Source organism: Trematomus bernacchii, unplaced genomic scaffold, assembly GCF_902827165.1.
Source record: "Trematomus bernacchii unplaced genomic scaffold, fTreBer1.1, whole genome shotgun sequence".
NCBI classification, from domain to species: domain Eukaryota; kingdom Metazoa; phylum Chordata; class Actinopteri; order Perciformes; family Nototheniidae; genus Trematomus; species Trematomus bernacchii.
In genome coordinates, this window is record NW_022987864.1 from 52,219 (window position 1) to 68,937 (window position 16,719).

General features: G+C 38.6%; 1 protein-coding gene across 1 annotated transcript in view; it reads left to right on the top strand.

The window, feature by feature from the left end:
* Positions 1–16,712, top strand: part of LOC117469150 (breakpoint cluster region protein-like) — a 54,140-nt gene extending 37,428 nt beyond the window's left edge. The window contains exons 13-25 of the mRNA XM_034113532.1: positions 3,148–3,269; positions 3,825–3,990; positions 4,263–4,382; positions 4,611–4,686; positions 5,400–5,504; positions 5,593–5,667; positions 6,684–6,781; positions 7,748–7,870; positions 11,423–11,482; positions 12,367–12,476; positions 13,731–13,870; positions 15,153–15,287; positions 16,603–16,712. Of these exons, the coding sequence (XP_033969423.1) occupies positions 3,148–3,269; positions 3,825–3,990; positions 4,263–4,382; positions 4,611–4,686; positions 5,400–5,504; positions 5,593–5,667; positions 6,684–6,781; positions 7,748–7,870; positions 11,423–11,482; positions 12,367–12,476; positions 13,731–13,870; positions 15,153–15,287; positions 16,603–16,712 (1,440 nt within the window). The remainder of the gene's footprint in view (positions 1–3,147; positions 3,270–3,824; positions 3,991–4,262; positions 4,383–4,610; positions 4,687–5,399; positions 5,505–5,592; positions 5,668–6,683; positions 6,782–7,747; positions 7,871–11,422; positions 11,483–12,366; positions 12,477–13,730; positions 13,871–15,152; positions 15,288–16,602) is intronic.
* The last annotated feature ends 7 nt before the right edge of the window (positions 16,713–16,719 follow it).

Sequence of the window (16,719 nt, forward strand, 5' to 3'; positions counted from 1 at the left end):
GTACCAGATCTGAGTACTTCTACTTTTAGTCAAGATCTGAGTACTTCTACTTTTACTCAAAATCTGAGTACTTCTACTTTTAGTCAAGATCTGAGTACTTCTACTTTTACTCAAGATCTGAGTACTTCTACTTTTACTCAAGATCTGAGTACTCCTCCCACCTCTGCTTCCCAGAAATGACCTGCAGCTTGGCTTATCAAACTGTCTGTCTCACTAGCCTTCTGGGTGGGTGTGTACTGAATTACCCACGTTTCCTGACCCCCCTAAAACACAACCTTTGTAAGGCTCTGATTCAGATGACCTGTCTGAGAACTTCCTCTCTATTCCCTGGAACTGGCCCTGGGATATGAAATCAAAGGGAAAGTTCCTTTATATATAAATGGGAAGTCAGGAGAGTAACAGAGAACATGCCAGCACATGGCAGCCGGTCTGAAACAGGGAGTTGTCGGTGGATGTGAACACATTTGCACCCATTGTTGATGTTTTCCTTGTAATTACCACAAGCATTTCAACCAGTTTGTTCAGAGTTAGCTCAGTGTCTTATTTTAGTACGTAAGAAAAAAACAAAGCACTTACCAGTAGTGCAAAGTGGTAATGTAATGAAGTTCATTTACTCAAGTACTTAAGTGCAATCAATACTTATAATCCAGTGATTTAACCCTCAAATGGTTTCTGTATTCTAGGTGAAACAGTCATTTGACAGACTGTGTCCATGTGCAATATGGGTGCAATAACAGTGTAATAACGGTGTTATAACTGTTTAATAACAGTGTAATATGGGTCTCATGTGGGTCTAAAATAGGGGTATTCATGTGTAAAATGGGTGAAATTACGGAGTTATATGGGTGTAATAACTGTTGTTTAATAACAGTGTAATAACAGTTTAATAACAGCGTAATAACTGTGTAATTACAGTGTAATATGGGTCTAAAATGGGTGTATTAATGTGTAACATGGGTGTCATAACACTGTAATACAGGTGTTGTAAGGGTTTAATACGGGTGTAACATGGTTGAAATTACGGAGTTATATGGGTGTAATAACAGTGTAATAACTGTTTTTTATTAACTGTTTAATTACAGTGTAATATGGGTCTAAAATGGGTGTATAAATGTGTAACATGAAGTCATAAAAGTGTAATAAAGGTGTATTAATGGTTCATTATTATGGGTGTAAAGACAGTGTACTGGGGTGTAATATAACAAACATCAGTAAATTAATGTACTTGCCCATTTAAGGGTTAATATATATGATTCTGATATGGGCCATTACGCACAACAAGTACTTAAACTTTTAGTAATGTAGGTTTATTTTGATGCCAACACTTATGTACTTTTGGTGAAGTAAGATTTTGAATGCACGACACATTTTAGTATTGCTTCTCAACTACTATTGGCATAGAACAAAATTGTATTTCTTCCACCACTGATACTGTGCAGTTACAGCTTGTTTCCTATTGGATGATTGACTATATATTCGTGGTCATGCTGGTTTCACAGCACAATAAGCAGATGACACCCTTTATATATACAGTCTATGATGACACCCTGCAGAGTGAAACCAGGACAGTGCTGAACAGGATCGGGGGCCAGTGTTTGTGTTCAGAAAACAGAGAAGGGGACGCCACACTGCAGTGATTTCCTTGTTGTTTTGTCACACTGGTTGGGCTCACATGTGTTCAGTGTCACTGTAAACAGCCTGAGGTCAAAAGGCGGGGGGGGAATTGATCTGCACGCTGCTGCAGGATGAGCTCATGTCATCACATGTTTCCACCCTCAGGCAGCTCGGATCAACCAGGATTACAGGCCACAGACATCCATTATTGGAGGAAAGGGAGGAAAAACTATTGCTAAATGAAGGACAACATGAAAAATGAGAGTCACAGGCATGCTAAATGCTAACGGGATGCTAACATGCATCGTTATGTCAGATGCTGCAAGTTGAATAAACGCCTACTGCCTGGTTTTAGTTTGATCACAAATGATTTATTGTTTGCAGTTATTTAGTTTACTTCCTCCATGTGGTATGGTAGCATTCATCTGACTGCAGTTTCACACCAGAGGCTTTCAAATAACTCATAAGCACGCACAAACATCAGCACAAAAATAATTGTTTGTGAACTTCAAATTAAAGCAGTTTACATTTTAAAACCTCAAAGAGCTTCTGTGCTTTCAGCAATTCTTAGTGTTTGCTTTTGGTTCAGTGAAATGGGGATTTCATGGGTTAAAACAACCGAGAAATTAAGATTTTTTTTTAAAAAGCATCTCGAGAAAAATGTGGTTTTGTCAGTTACTCCATTTTAGAATAAAATAAAAATGCAATAAAAAGATAAAATGAAATGAAAATACAAATATACATATAAACATTAGAAGTTAAAGTAAGAATATACAATACAAATATTTAAAAAATAAAGATGTCTATATAAACAACAAATGAAAATAAATTGTCCAACGAAAAAACATTACATTTCAAATAAAATTAAAAAAAAATACATATTTTTACAAACAAAAATAAGTAAGAATGTTAAGCTAAGGTTGTGCAATAAAAGATCAAAATACAAATATTTAAATGTAAGAAGTAAGATAAGATAAAATAAATAAAATAGAAAGAAGATATTTATATAAACAAGAAAGGAAAGCAAAATGTGAAATATAAGATAAAATAAAGTACAAAAATGTATTTAAACATAAGAAGTTATAGTAGAAATGTGCACATTGTACTATAATACATAGCACTTACAGTATATTTAAGGTCGTTTAGGTGCTTTCTGGAGATAGGCACTGCTCAATCCACTCCTCCATAGTGAGGCCACCCCGGAGGTCGAAGTTAACCTTAAACGTTTCCATCTTAAGCTTTGTTAGTTAGTTAGTTTCGTAACGGACGTAATGTAACAGCTGGAGCTTTTTCTCAGACGCGGAGGGATACTGACTTGTTGTGAAAAGTAACTACAATTCTACCCGTGATATACGCTCATTATATCACGGCTAAGAACCAATCAGATTGCTTGATTTGACTAATCCGTTTTATAATACAATATACACACTGGTGTATTGGTATTACCTAGTTAATACATCATTATTTCTGGGTGTGTATCTGGGAGTTAGATACTGCGTGTGACCTGACGTGCCTCCTCTCTCCCTGCTGCAGCACCGTCAGCTGCTGAGGGATCGCTTCATGGTGGAGCTGGTGGAGGGATCCAGGAAGCTGCGTCACGTCTTCTTGTTCACGGACCTGCTGCTCTGCACCAAGCTGAAGAAGCAGGCCGCCGGGTGAGTCTGGAGAGGGGTCCGGGGGGGGGGGAGAGGGAGGCTGTGACCTGGAAGAGCCACTGCTTTTAAAATAGTTTAAAATATTAAAAACATTTTTTTTATATAAATAAATAAAAATATACATTTAAATACATGTTTTTATTTTACTGGGGCTCCATGATTTTGTTTAATTTTGAGAACATTATTATTATTATTATTATTTTTTGTAGTATTATTATTTATTTTGTATTCTTTTTATTTGACATTTATATTAAATGGATTACAGCTTTCCCTTTGTGCTTAATTCTTGCAAATCTGCACATTTTTTAACACACATTTTCAAAACTTTAATATACTCGTTGATCATAATAATAAGTTACATTTATTTAGCGCCTTTCAGGGGACCCAAGGTCGCTTTACAGAAAAAGCAGGAGTAAAACAAACACAAAAAAACAGTCAGATTAAGATTAAGAATTAGGGGCCGTGGATCATGTCCATTTAATTGCGGTAACCAAACTCCTGCATTCATATTTGATTAATCGTTCAGCCTTATATTAAAACCTTGTTCTTCCCCAGCAAAGGGCAGCAGTACGACTGTAAGTGGTTCATCCCGCTGGCCGACCTGACCTTCCAGAACATCGAGGACTGCGAGTCCACGCCCGTCCCGCTGCTGCCGGAGGACGAGATCGACGCCATGAAGATCAGAATCTCACAGATCAAGAACGACATCCAGAGAGAGAAGGTGAGCAAACACAGAGAAAGCAATCATCACCAACACAAGATATAAGGTGGAGTTTATGGTTTGTGACATGTCAAATTAAATCAGATTATGTATATATAGCCCAATATCATAAATATTACATTTGTCTCAGGGGGCTTTAGAGTCTGTACGGATCAATAAACATGATTAAATAACACTATACAGTAAATACACTTGATAAAATAATGAAACTGTAAAATAATAATAAAATATTAGACCTTGTATGACATTAACTTGGTTTTGTTGCTCTGCAGAGGACCACCAAAGGAGTGAAGGTGATGGAGCGCCTGAGGAAGAAGCTGTCGGAGCAGGAGTCTATGCTGCTCCTCATGTCGCCCACCATGGCCTTCAGAGTGGCCAGCAGAAACGGAAAGGTGAGCACACGTTATGGAAGGTGCATGAAGGTGTTTTTGCCTATAGTGTCTCTCCTTCAGAGGGAGATATTCAAAGGTGTTTAATCCCTGTAAAACATCGATGGGAATATCTTGATCCATCACTTCTAACTTTGGTGTCTGCTGCCCTCTGCTGGTAGGAAGTGGGACACCACAGCATGAGTGTGCAGTCAAATAAACCACATTAAATCCTCTCTTAATGTCTTCCAGGGTTTCATGTTCCTCATCTCCTCGGACTACGAGCGAGCCGAGTGGAGGGAGATCGTCCGAGAGCAGCAGAAGAAGTGTGAGTTATCGGAGACGCAGTGTTAATATCATATCAGTTGTAATGTCATAAGGGTGTGTCTTGCTTGAAGTTATAAACCACATAATGGCATTACAGAAGTCTATGTTGTCCATGTTGTGTTTAGTTTAGTTTAATAGCTCTACTAAAAACGACTGGATGGCATTCAGCTGGTGGGCAGTTGCCATATCTTGATGAATTGATCAAATCATTTTCTCATGTATTTTATGCAAAGATAGAAATTAAAGGTGGGGTAGGTAAGTTTGAGAAACCGGCTCGAGATACACTTTGTTATATTCCATGGAATGCTCTTAACATCCCGATAGCAATGAATATCTTAAGTGCTTTGACAAAAAATCCATTACAAAATGTCATCTGTGGAAGCCGTAATACTGTAAAAAGCACGACCAATCATTTTAGCCGGCCCGGCTAAAATAACTGGATGGCCTACCTGCCTGTCAGCCTTCCATCTGTGCACAAACTTATCTCGTGCCCTCATTGGTCATGTGCGCGTTCGTGTGTGTTGGAGGAGGGGCTCTGTAAGGAAGTGGCAGATTTTCTCCGGTCGTGTATTTTCAAATTCTAGCGCACTCGAGCTGGTTTCTCCAAAATTACCTACCCCACCTTTAACTCAGGCATTTTGATTTCCATCCATAAGGACATATTTGCATGAAACTGTTGTATAAACTTGTATCTACCTCCCTTGTGTCCTGCAGGTTTTAAGAGCTTCTCCCTGACCTCCCTGGAGCTGCAGATGCTCACCAACTCGTGTGTGAAGCTGCAGACGGTGCACTCCATCCCAATGACCATGAATAAAGAAGGTACCACTCATAATGTATTGTTCTGTTGACAAACTGTACCTGCAGGTTTGTATCTCATCCTGATATGAATCCCCCCCCTCCTCCACAGATGATGAATCTTCCGGTTTGTACGGCTTCCTGAACGTCATCGTGCACTCTGCATCGGGGCTGAAACAGAGCTTGAGTAAGTGGCTTATTTATTCTCCTGGTTTTTACTAGATTATTCCACAGTTTGCAGATGGATTCACATCATCTTCGCTGATCAAACTCTACTTTGTACTAACTGTCGCAAAAAGGTAGCCAGGAAACAATCAGTGGTTTGTTTGATTTTGAGATTCTCTTAAAGAGGACATATAATGCTAATTCTCAGGTGTATATCAGTATGTAGTGTCTCTACTTTAAAGAGTCCTCTCCTGCTGATGTTCAGGTGTATATCAGTATGTAGTGTCTCTACTTTAAAGAGTCCTCTCCTGCTGATGTTCAGGTGTATATCAGTATGTAGTGTCTCTACTTTAAAGAGTCCTCTCCTGCTGATGTTCAGGTGTATATCAGTATGTAGTGTCTCTACTTTAAAGAGTCCTCTCCTGCTGATGTTCAGGTGTATATCAGTATGTAGTGTCTCTACTTTAAAGAGTCCTCTCCTGCTGATGTTCAGGTGTATATCAGTATGTAGTGTCTCTACTTTAAAGAGTCCTCTCCTGCTGATGTTCAGGTGTATATCAGTATGTAGTGTCTCTACTTTAAAGAGTCCTCTCCTGCTGATGTTCAGGTGTATATCAGTATGTAGTGTCTCTACTTTAAAGAGTCCTCTCCTGCTGATGTTCAGGTGTATATCAGTATGTAGTGTCTCTACTTTCCAGACCATTTACATGCACTAAAACCTATTGAACACACTACAGGAACCTCTCTGTCTGCTGTGTGTAAACAGCCTTCAGTCTTGCAGCTGTTTTTATTTAACTGTTGGCCTCAGAAATGCAGAATATTTTTATTTTTACAGGATATTGCTTGTTGTGCAAATGGTTTATTTTGTTGGTATCATTTCAAATAAGACACGCAGAATAAAGTGATAAGATATAACTATTTAAAACTTAGACATATTAATGTGAAAGGACAGTTTTTGTTTTAAATATATGTGTTTGAAAGCTGTCAGCGGGTTTTATTGTTCGGATGTTTAAAACTGCCTCTGCTTGCCCCCACCAGACCTGTACTGCTCTCTGGAGGTGGATTCCTTCGGATACTTTGTCAACAAAGCCAAGACCCGCGTCTACAGAGACTCGACGGAGCCCAACTGGAACGAGGTGAGTGCACACAGCGGAGAGAGTGGAGATCAGGATCCACCACTGTGTGTCCTTAAAGGAGTACTTCACCATCTGTATATCAAGCACTCACCTCAGGTCACCTTAAACTCTTGAAGAAAACTTGATCTTGTAGAAGAATCTATAACAAAGAAAAGTATTGAGGAAAATCTGTCCGTGTCTATATAAATATTTACTTAAAAACTCGTGCAGTTTTCACCAAGTCTCAAATATCGAGTCGTCTGATCACTACTTTACAGAAAACATGCATTTTCCGTTAAAACTTTACTCTTTAAACCACTAAATAGTGTTACACTTGTGCAGGCACTTCTCGTAAACAATTTAAATATGGCATTTCTTTTTTTTAAGTCATGTTTTTGGTGGAGTACTCTTGATGAATGGGGTAAATGGGGGCAGGGTTTAAATACAAATAAATTGTACAGTGCAATCTGAGACTCTCTTACTAAAACTGCACTATTACAAACACTTTGGACGTGAAGTGCGTTCACAAGTTTGAGACTATTTGTGCAGACGTGTTTTAAATACAGACGTTTTAAGAGAAAATGCATGTTTTTTGTAGAGTAGTGAGAATACGACTGGATAAATGAGACTTGGATCATACTGCAGAATTGGATGTTTTGATATACTTTTTATTTAAACATGGCCCCCATTTGCTTCAATTCATCATGAATCTTCTCTGTGATTTGAATCTTGTGAGAAAAACTAAGTTATCTTCAAGAATTCAAGGTAACACGGGGAGAGTAATTGATATACAAACTGTCATTTTGTGGGTCAAGTATTCCTTTTGGAAAGGTATTAAAGGACAATGTTCCCTATAGATGTTAAATGCATATTACCATTTTAAGGCCCATGGACGCTCAGTCAAACCGTCCAGTGGTTCAAATGAAAGTCCTTTGTTGTGCACCGGTCTGGAACCTGCAGTAACATGTTTTTATTTCCCGTTTGAAGGAGTTTGAGATCGAGCTGGAGGGCTCTCAGACGGTGAGGCTGCTCTGCTACGAGAAGTGCTGCCGGCAGAGCAAAGAGGAGGCGGAGGTCACCGACAGGATCATGGCCAAGGGGCAAATAAAGGTACGGGCGGGAAATGATTCATCGTGTTTTAGGGATATACTTTACCACACCTCCTTCATTCAACTGATTTGAGCCTGATCAACAGGACTGGATTGTTGAGGAACGCACATAAAAATACAATAACTTTTAAACACATTCTGGCTATTTTTTCTATATTCTGACACTAATTATTTACCCCTTATGAATCCTATAGAGAACCGCAGTGACGCGTCCTAAAACCCGGAAGTAAACTTCTTCCGCTTCCTTCGACAAAAACGCCGGATAATATCCACATGTACCCTACTTTTATAATTTTCTAATCATAAATCTAATCGATAGATTTATGATTCGAAAAAATCAGAGATGGGTAGACATGTGGATATTATCCGGCTGAACAAAACGTGATCCGTCTCTTAAATGTGTCTCAACCACAAACCTTATTTCAAGCTATTTTCCAAAATCCTATGGAGAAATTGTATTGCGTTTTTGACGAAGGAACCGGAAGAAGTTTACTTCCGGGTTTTAGGACGCGTCACTGCGGTTCTCTATTCATACAACGGGAGAAATAAATTAGAGTTGAACTCTTATAACACAATTTAAATTATTTGTCAAATCAATCATTTGAAGTCAGAAATCAAATCAATGTAATTAGTCAAAACTAATTTTGTAAAAATAATTATAAGAAGAAATCTGACTTTTTTCTCAGAATCCAAACTTTAAAATTAGACCTGAAAACTAATTTTAAAGTCAATAAAAAACGACAAAGAACTAAGTCACTTGTCACTATCTCACACACACACACACACACACACACACACACACACACACACACACACACACACACACACACACACACACACACACACACACACACACACACACACACACACACACCTCTATCCCAACTCCTATCCGATCAGAACGACACTCTCTCACTCACTCACAGCCACAAGTCACAACGACTGCCTGTCAACTGTGACGCGTTCACTGACCCTCAGGAGAAACAGGCCTCCCTTAGGGCCCTTCAGCATGAGGCCCCTGATGGAGTTGTGATGGAGGATTAGTGTTTTTAGACAGAGGGGGAGAGATGCTCTTTGATCAGCCAGAGAAACCCTCTCTCTGCTGGACAGTCACTCAGAAACCTGGAGAAACTGTCAGGGATTTCCCCTTCATGACCTGTGGGGTCACGTTGGTCCTTTTGTTGTTTTGTTGGTGTTTGGATCAGCATAATGGAGACTGTTTTTACCTTTGAGGGGGCTTAGGGTCTGAGGAATGACAACATGACACAACAAATAAGTGTTACTGTTAGGTGACGCTGTATAGGAATTAACACACATGAAAATATAACCGTTTTAAAACATGAAAATAAAAAAGACTATGTTAAATACTATTTAAACAAACATAAGAACAATATTAATTATAAAACTAATGCAAAAGAAATAGGAATAAGTAAGAAATTATTATTATTAAATATCATAACATTGTTTTAGAAGAATAATTAAGGAAATACAAAAGCAATTCAATTTTAGAAAAATGTATAATAATAGTTTTAACGTATACAAATTAGACAAATAATATTAATACAAAATATGAAAATATGTATAATACAATTTTAAACGGAAAACAATAACAATAGTTAAAAAGTCTAATTTAAAATATGAAAAATATAATAAATTAAATAAATACATATAATTAAAATATTTGAAATTCTATACAAAATATATATGGATTAAAATATATAAATAAAACAATTATTTGTTTAAAAAAATTCTATATTTGTTTGCTTTCTTTAAATAATTGGAATGAATTGGAATCAAGAATTGGATGAAAGCAACATATTTTAGTTACAAAGAGATGTGACAGCTGGAAAATCCAAGATATACTTTAATAACATAACGAAACATATGTACTTCAATTAAACTCAAATAATATGGAATAACCTGTACTGTGCTGATTGTATTAGTACCTTAAAACCTGCTCTGTGAGAAAATAAAAGATGACTGAATATTGTCTCAGATGTGACTAAGCCTGGTGTTAGAGTTAACTAATCCTGTTCATGCTACCTGAGTTTAGATTAGCGTCCGGCTCTCCTCTCATTGGCAGCCGCTCGACGTTAATGAGGGTAGGAGGGGATTCTCAGGAGTTAATCCCACAAATCCAGCAGGGAAGTAGAACAACCCAGCGTGGTCAGCAGCCTGCATGGCTCTCTTTGTTCTTATCTCACTGGAAAGAACGGAGGAAAACAATGCCGAGACGTGGAGATGACCGGAAGATTTGTAGAGATTCTGCAGAGCGGCGTCAAAGAAGATCATCGAGATCATTAAAGGAGATGTGAAGAAGAGGGAATTACTTTGGTGCTATCTGAGGAACAGCGCTTTGTTTTGCTATAATTCAGCAAAAGTGACAGTTTAAGAGTTGAGGAAGTATGAGTGAGAGTAATCCTAATGAGGATGAGAGTGTTGTTGATGCTTGTATTGGGCAAGAGGAAGAAGTAGACTCGACTCCGAGGAAAACCCAGAGCACAGGGGCCCGTCTGTGGGAAAGAGTCCGCAACAGACTGATCAGACCCAAGGTAAAGAGCCAGGAGAGCTCGTTGGAAAGGATGCTGCAACTGATTTCAGGCTATTTGACTTCCATAATATATCTTCTTTCAGACCAGTGAGAGAAAACATACGAAATCCACATTAAGGAGTATATTTTACTTACTTTGTCTATCTGTGTCTGTCGATTTCTCCTTAATTCACCAGAAGTTAGCATTACAATTTGCCTCATTTGCATATTCAAACACAATATTTAAGAAAACTTGCAATATAAAAAGTTATTGTGTTAATGTCAGTAAGGAAGTGGGGAAGTTTCATGGTGATATCTGTTAGTTAATTTATTTTAATGCTCACATTTCCATTTAGGTATCGATGCCATTTGGCGCATTTCTAATAAGAAATTGCCTCATTTGAGATTTTTAACAAATAACTTAATAAAACTTGTAATATAAAAACATATTGTCCCACTGTCAGTAATCAACTGGCAAAGTGTTATTATGATATCTATTGCTTTATTTTTTTTTTACCATATCCACCAGTGTCTCATAAGGAGAATCTTGTTTTCGCTTCCTCTTATTTTCTAGCAATGTTCAAAAAACTATTTCTGGTATACACTGTGTTTAATATCTGTTGGGATGTATTCCTTTAGTGTTGAAAGCCACATTGTACTACCTCTATTTATTTTCATTGAAAATATAACATAAGAAACCTAATTTTCACTAAACAAAGTATCTCGGGAATGAGATTTGATGTTTGTTTAAGGTTGAAAAGACATCTGCCATGTTGGTCAGTGCTCAGCGACTACATGATGGTATCACGGTTCTCATGCCTGATCACTCTGAAGACAGGCTGACAGTTTGGTATTAGTCCGGTTACTAAAATAGATCTGACACACCCGGCCATATGGACTTTATGTTTATGTGAGGCTGAGGGAGAGCATGGAGCAGGAAACCCTTACCTGGCACAATATGTCTGAAGAGGATCGACATTAGTTAAACTTGAAATGTAATTTGTCTCTTGTTTTATTTTTCAGCTGGATCCTCAGACGTTGCAAAACAAAGACTGGCAGAGGGCGGTCATCGGCATGAATGGGGTAAGGTTTGTTTTTTTAAGTGACCGTGTAAAAGGAGGGTGAGTGAGGTTAAAGCTAAGGGAAAGCTAAAGATAAAGGAAGGTTAAGGAAAAGCTAAGGGGACGTTAAAGGAAAGCTAAGGGAAAGTTAAAGGAAAGCTAAGGGAAAGTTAAAGGAAAGCTAAGGGAAAGTTAAAGGAAGGTTGAGGGAAGGCTAAAGGAAAGCTAGAGAAAAGTCAGGGAAAGATAAAGGAAGATTAAGGGAAAGCTAAGGGGAAGTTAAAGGAAAGCTAAGGGAAAGTTAAAGGAAAGCTAAGGGAAAGTTAAAGGAAAGCTACGGGAAAGTTAAAGGAAAGCTAAGGGAAAGCTAAGGGAAAGTTAAAGGAAAGCTAAGGGAAAGCTAAGGGAAAGTTAAAGGAAAGCTAAGGGAAAGTTAAAGGAAAGCTAAGGGAAAGCTAAGGGAAAGTTAAGGGAAGGCTAAGGGAAAGCTAGAGAAAAGTCAGGGAAAGCTAAAGGAAACCATCTGAGTTTCCCTTTTTGCAAATAATTAACAAAAATTGGCTTCCGGTTTTCAGCGGCCTTTATGGAGGTTAAGGGGAAAGTAAAGGGAAAGAAATACGATGACATTAAGAGGCAATTTTGCACCTAATTTAGTCATTAAAGTGTTAAATAATTCAAATATTTTGAGTATTTATTATTGCAAAAGTGGTATAAAATATAAATAAATTATATATAATATAAAATTACCTTTTATTCTCAATACAAATATGATAATATACTGATGTTATGATTGTTTGTAGAGTTGTAGAGTTGTTTGTAGAGTGTTCAGCTGAGCAGAAGCTACACATGCTTCTGTTTCTCAGCTGACATGTTCCTCCATAATAAAGGTTTCTCTTCTCGTTTCAGGTGGAGGTGAAGCTCTCGATGAAGTTCACCAGCAGAGAGTTCAGTCTGAAGAGAATGCCTTCGAGAAAACAGTCAGGTGTCTTCGGAGTGAAGATCAACGTCGTTACTAAGTGAGTTTCAGTTTGTATTGTTTCATCTATTCACTACTTTACCCATTATCCCATCAATCTAAACGATCATTCCTATTCATTTATTTAATTAAATTATTTTTAGGCTGACTGACTTATTGAATGAATGTAGGATTGCACGAAATGTTCAGGGAAAGGATGCTTTTATTCTGAAGTTAGTTCTTGGTCGCTCTTATTTTGAAGTCAGTTCTTGGTAGCTCTTATTTTGAAGGTTGACTTAGTTTCTCTTATTTAGAAGTCAGTTCTTGGATGCTTTTATTTTGAAGTCAATTCTTGGTCGCTCTTATTGTGAAGTTAGTTCTTGATCGCTCTTATTTTGAAGTCAATTCTTGATCGCTCTTATTGTGAAGTTAGTTCTTGATCACTCTTATTGTGAAGTCAGTTCTTGGTAGCTCTTATTTTGAAGTCAATTCTTGGTAGCTCTTATTTTGAAGTCAATTCTTGGTCGCTCTTATTTTGAAGTTAGTTCTTGATCGCTCTTATTTTGAAGTCAGTTCTTGGTAGCTCTTATTTTGAAGTCAGTTCTTGGTAGCTCTTATTGTGAAGTTAGTTCTTGATCGCTCTTATTTTGAAGTCAGTTCTTGGTAGCTCTTATTTTGAAGGTTGACTTAGTTTCTCTTATTTAGAAGTCAGTTCTTGGATGCTTTTATTTTGAAGTCAATTCTTGGTAGCTCTTATTTTGAAGTCAGTTCTTGGTAGCTCTTATTTTGAAGTTAGTTCTTGATCGCTCTTATTTTGAAGTCAGTTCTTGGTAACTTTTATTTTGAAGTCAGTTCTTGGTCGCTCTTATTGTGAAGTTAGTTCTTGATCGCTCTTATTTTGATGTCAGTTCTTGGGAGCTCTTATTGTGAAGTTAGTTCTTGGTCGCTCTTATTTTGAAGGTTTACTTCATCGCTCTTATTTTGAAATCAGTTCTTGGTCACTTTTATTTTGAAGTCAGTTCTTGGTCGCTCTTATTGTGAAGTTAGTTCTTGGTCACTTTTATTTTGAAGTCAGTTCTTGAGCACTTTTATTTTGAAATCAGTTATCAGTCGCTCTTATTTTTCAGTTATTGTTTGATTTGATTTTGAAGTTATTTGTCAACTTTATTTTGAAGTCAGACTCTCCCAGGAGATCGTTCTTTTTATGATAGTCATGTACTACTACAAGCCACCATACTGTACATGGCGTATATTCAATCTATCACAAGCCCCTTATTCCCTTTTTAAAACATGTTTCTGTGTCACTCCTCACCAGGCGAGAGCGCTCGAAGGTTCCTCTCATCGTGAGGCAGTGTGTGGAGGAGATCGAGAGGCGAGGGATGGACGAGGTGGGAATCTACAGAGTCTCTGGCGTCGCAACGGACATCCAGGCCCTGAAGGCAGCATTTGATTCAAGTGAGTTCAAACTGATAACCAGAGATGGCAAAAGTACACACATCCTTTACTCAAGTAGAAGTACAGATACTCGTGTTTAAAAATACTCTGGTAAAAGTAGAAGTACTGACTAAACTTCTTTACTCAAGTCAAAGTAAAGAAGTATGGGCTTCGAAATGTACTTAAAGGGGACCTATCATGCAAAATGCACTTTTGTACGTCTTTTATACATGAATATGTGTCCCCGGTGTTCCAGGGAACTCACCAAGTGTCAGAAAACACAACCCTCTCTATTTTCCTCCATACCCAAATCTCTAAAAAAGGGGCTGCAACGGATCTGATCAAAACTGATCCAGATTTGAACACTGTCCTGACGTCAGGACGGTGGCGCTACGGCTATTGGGCCAACTCCACCAATCAGGAGGAGACAGCCACGGCCATTGCCGTTCGAAAGCGCTGGAGACGCTGTAGTACATATGCCAGGCCTGTAGATGGTGCTGTTCTGCCCTTATCTGCCCTTACCAACACAGAGCTAAAAAAATGTCAAATTGAGCAAAATGAGGCATGGCTAAAATGCATGATCTGTTTGGTATTTTGCAAAAAAGGGTTAGGGTTAGCTAATGAATGTTTCCATGCTGAACAACAGCAACATAACAACGTTTTCATTGGTCCCTCTTCTTTAGAGAAGACCAGGAAATGATGGATACACGGATCGTGTTCAAATCAATAGGCACGCAATGACTCTAAATAATAATGATCACGCCACCAAACACACATTCAAACTAAAGGAACCAGCCTGTTTGGAAAATGTAAGAAGTAGAAAGTTCAGGTATTTGTGTTCAAAATGTAAGAAGTAGAAAGTACAGGTATTTGGGTTCAAAATGTAAGAAGTAAAAGTAAAAAGTCAGAAAAATAAGTAGTGGAGTAAAGTACTGATACCAGAAACATTTACTTAAGTACAGTAACAAAGTATTTGTACTCCACTACTTCCCACCTCTGCTGATAATTTATACTAATGAAAAAGAGATATATACCTGTAGACAAATGTGGTGTTTATTATTATAATAATAATAATAATACGTTGGATTTTTATAGCGCTTTTCATGGTGCTCAAAGACGCTTTCCATAAAATCAGGAACAGAAACAGTACAAAGAAAACTAAAAAACATAAACAGTATACTCCTAATCCAAGTGTGAGTAAGAGTTTGAAAGCTAGAGTGAATAAGTGAGTTTGAGAGATCTTTTAAAGGATTCAAGAGTGCTGGCCTTTCGTTTAGTAACTGTTGTCTCAACTTCCCCGCAGACAACAGAGACGTGTCTCTCATGATGAGGGAGATGGACGTGAACGCCATCGCTGGAACTCTGAAGCTGTATTTCAGAGAGCTGCCGGAGCCGCTGTTCACCGACGAAATGTACCCAAACTTCGCTGGAGGCATCGGTCAGTCAACACTTCATTATTATCCAGTTTACATGACTTGGAACTTGACTCGGACTTGTACGTTTTGACTTGGGACTCGACAATACTTTGGACAGGAAATGTGACTCATCAGTCTTGACCGGGGACTTGACTTTAAACCTGTACGTTTCGACTTGGGACTTGACTTGAGGATTAGTTTTTTTTTAAATTTGTAACGAAAATATGACTCATCAGTTTTGACCGGGGACTTGGCTTTAAACTTGTACGTATTTGACTTGGGACTTGACTTGAGAATTAGTCCGTTTTTGATTTGTAACGACTGGACTTGGCCTTTGGTTACAGGACTTTGCTGCCTTGACTTGGGATTTGACTTTAAACGTATTCATTTCAATTTGGGTCTTGACTTGGAACTTCACTTGGGATTTGTTAGTTTAGAATCAGCACGAGTCATTCTTGACTTGAAATGTGACTTTGGTCTTTTCTGTCTTTACTGGGAACTTGATTTGTCGGTCTTGACTTGGAACATGCCTTGAATAGTTATTTGTCACTTTTGACTCTGGGTTTGTTGGGTTTGTTAGTCTCGACTGGTGAAGACTTGAATTGGCATTTGGTTTCGGGACTTCCCTGTCTTGACTTGGAACTTGACTTGAGATTGGTTGGTTTTGACTTGACACTTGACTGCTTAGACTTTTGGTTTTCGGACTTGCCTGTCTTTACTTGGGACTTGACTTGGGACTTGTTAAATCCAGACTTTCACATTTAATAATAATAATAATAGCTTGCATTTATATAGCGCCTTTCAAGGGACCCAAGGTCGCTTTACAGTAATAGGGCAAAAACAAACATAACAAAACAAAAGTCAGACGTCAGACAGACAAAACAACAGATCGATTAGGGGCCGAAAGCCTTGGCAAACAGATGGGACTTGAGGGCGCAGTTTGGTGCAGGGGGTGGTAAGCAGGCCAGAGGCTGAGGACCGCAGGTTCCGGGGTGGGGCATGTGGGTGAAGGATGTCCGATAGGTACTGGGGGGCAAGGGCATGGAGGGACTTGTAGGTAAGGAGGAGTACTTTGTAAGATATACGGGACTTGACCGGCAACCAGTGTAGGTGGATGAGGGTGGGAGTGATGTGCTGCCACGGCTTTGTGTGTGTGAGTACCCTAGCAGCACAGTTTTGGACATACTGGAGCCTGTCCAGGGTTTTGTTGGGAACCCCGAACAGGACACCATTGCAGTAGTCCAAGCGGGTGGTGACAAATGCATGTACTAGGGATTTGACTTGTCAGGACTTGTCAGACATGATTCTAGACCTGACTTGTGTGTTTTTGTCCCTCAGCGCTGTCTGACAGGGAGGCGAAGGAGAGCTGCATGCTGAACCTGCTGCTGTCTCTACCGGAGGCCAACCTGGTGACCTTCCTCTTCCTGCTCGACCACCTCAAGCGGTAATATATGG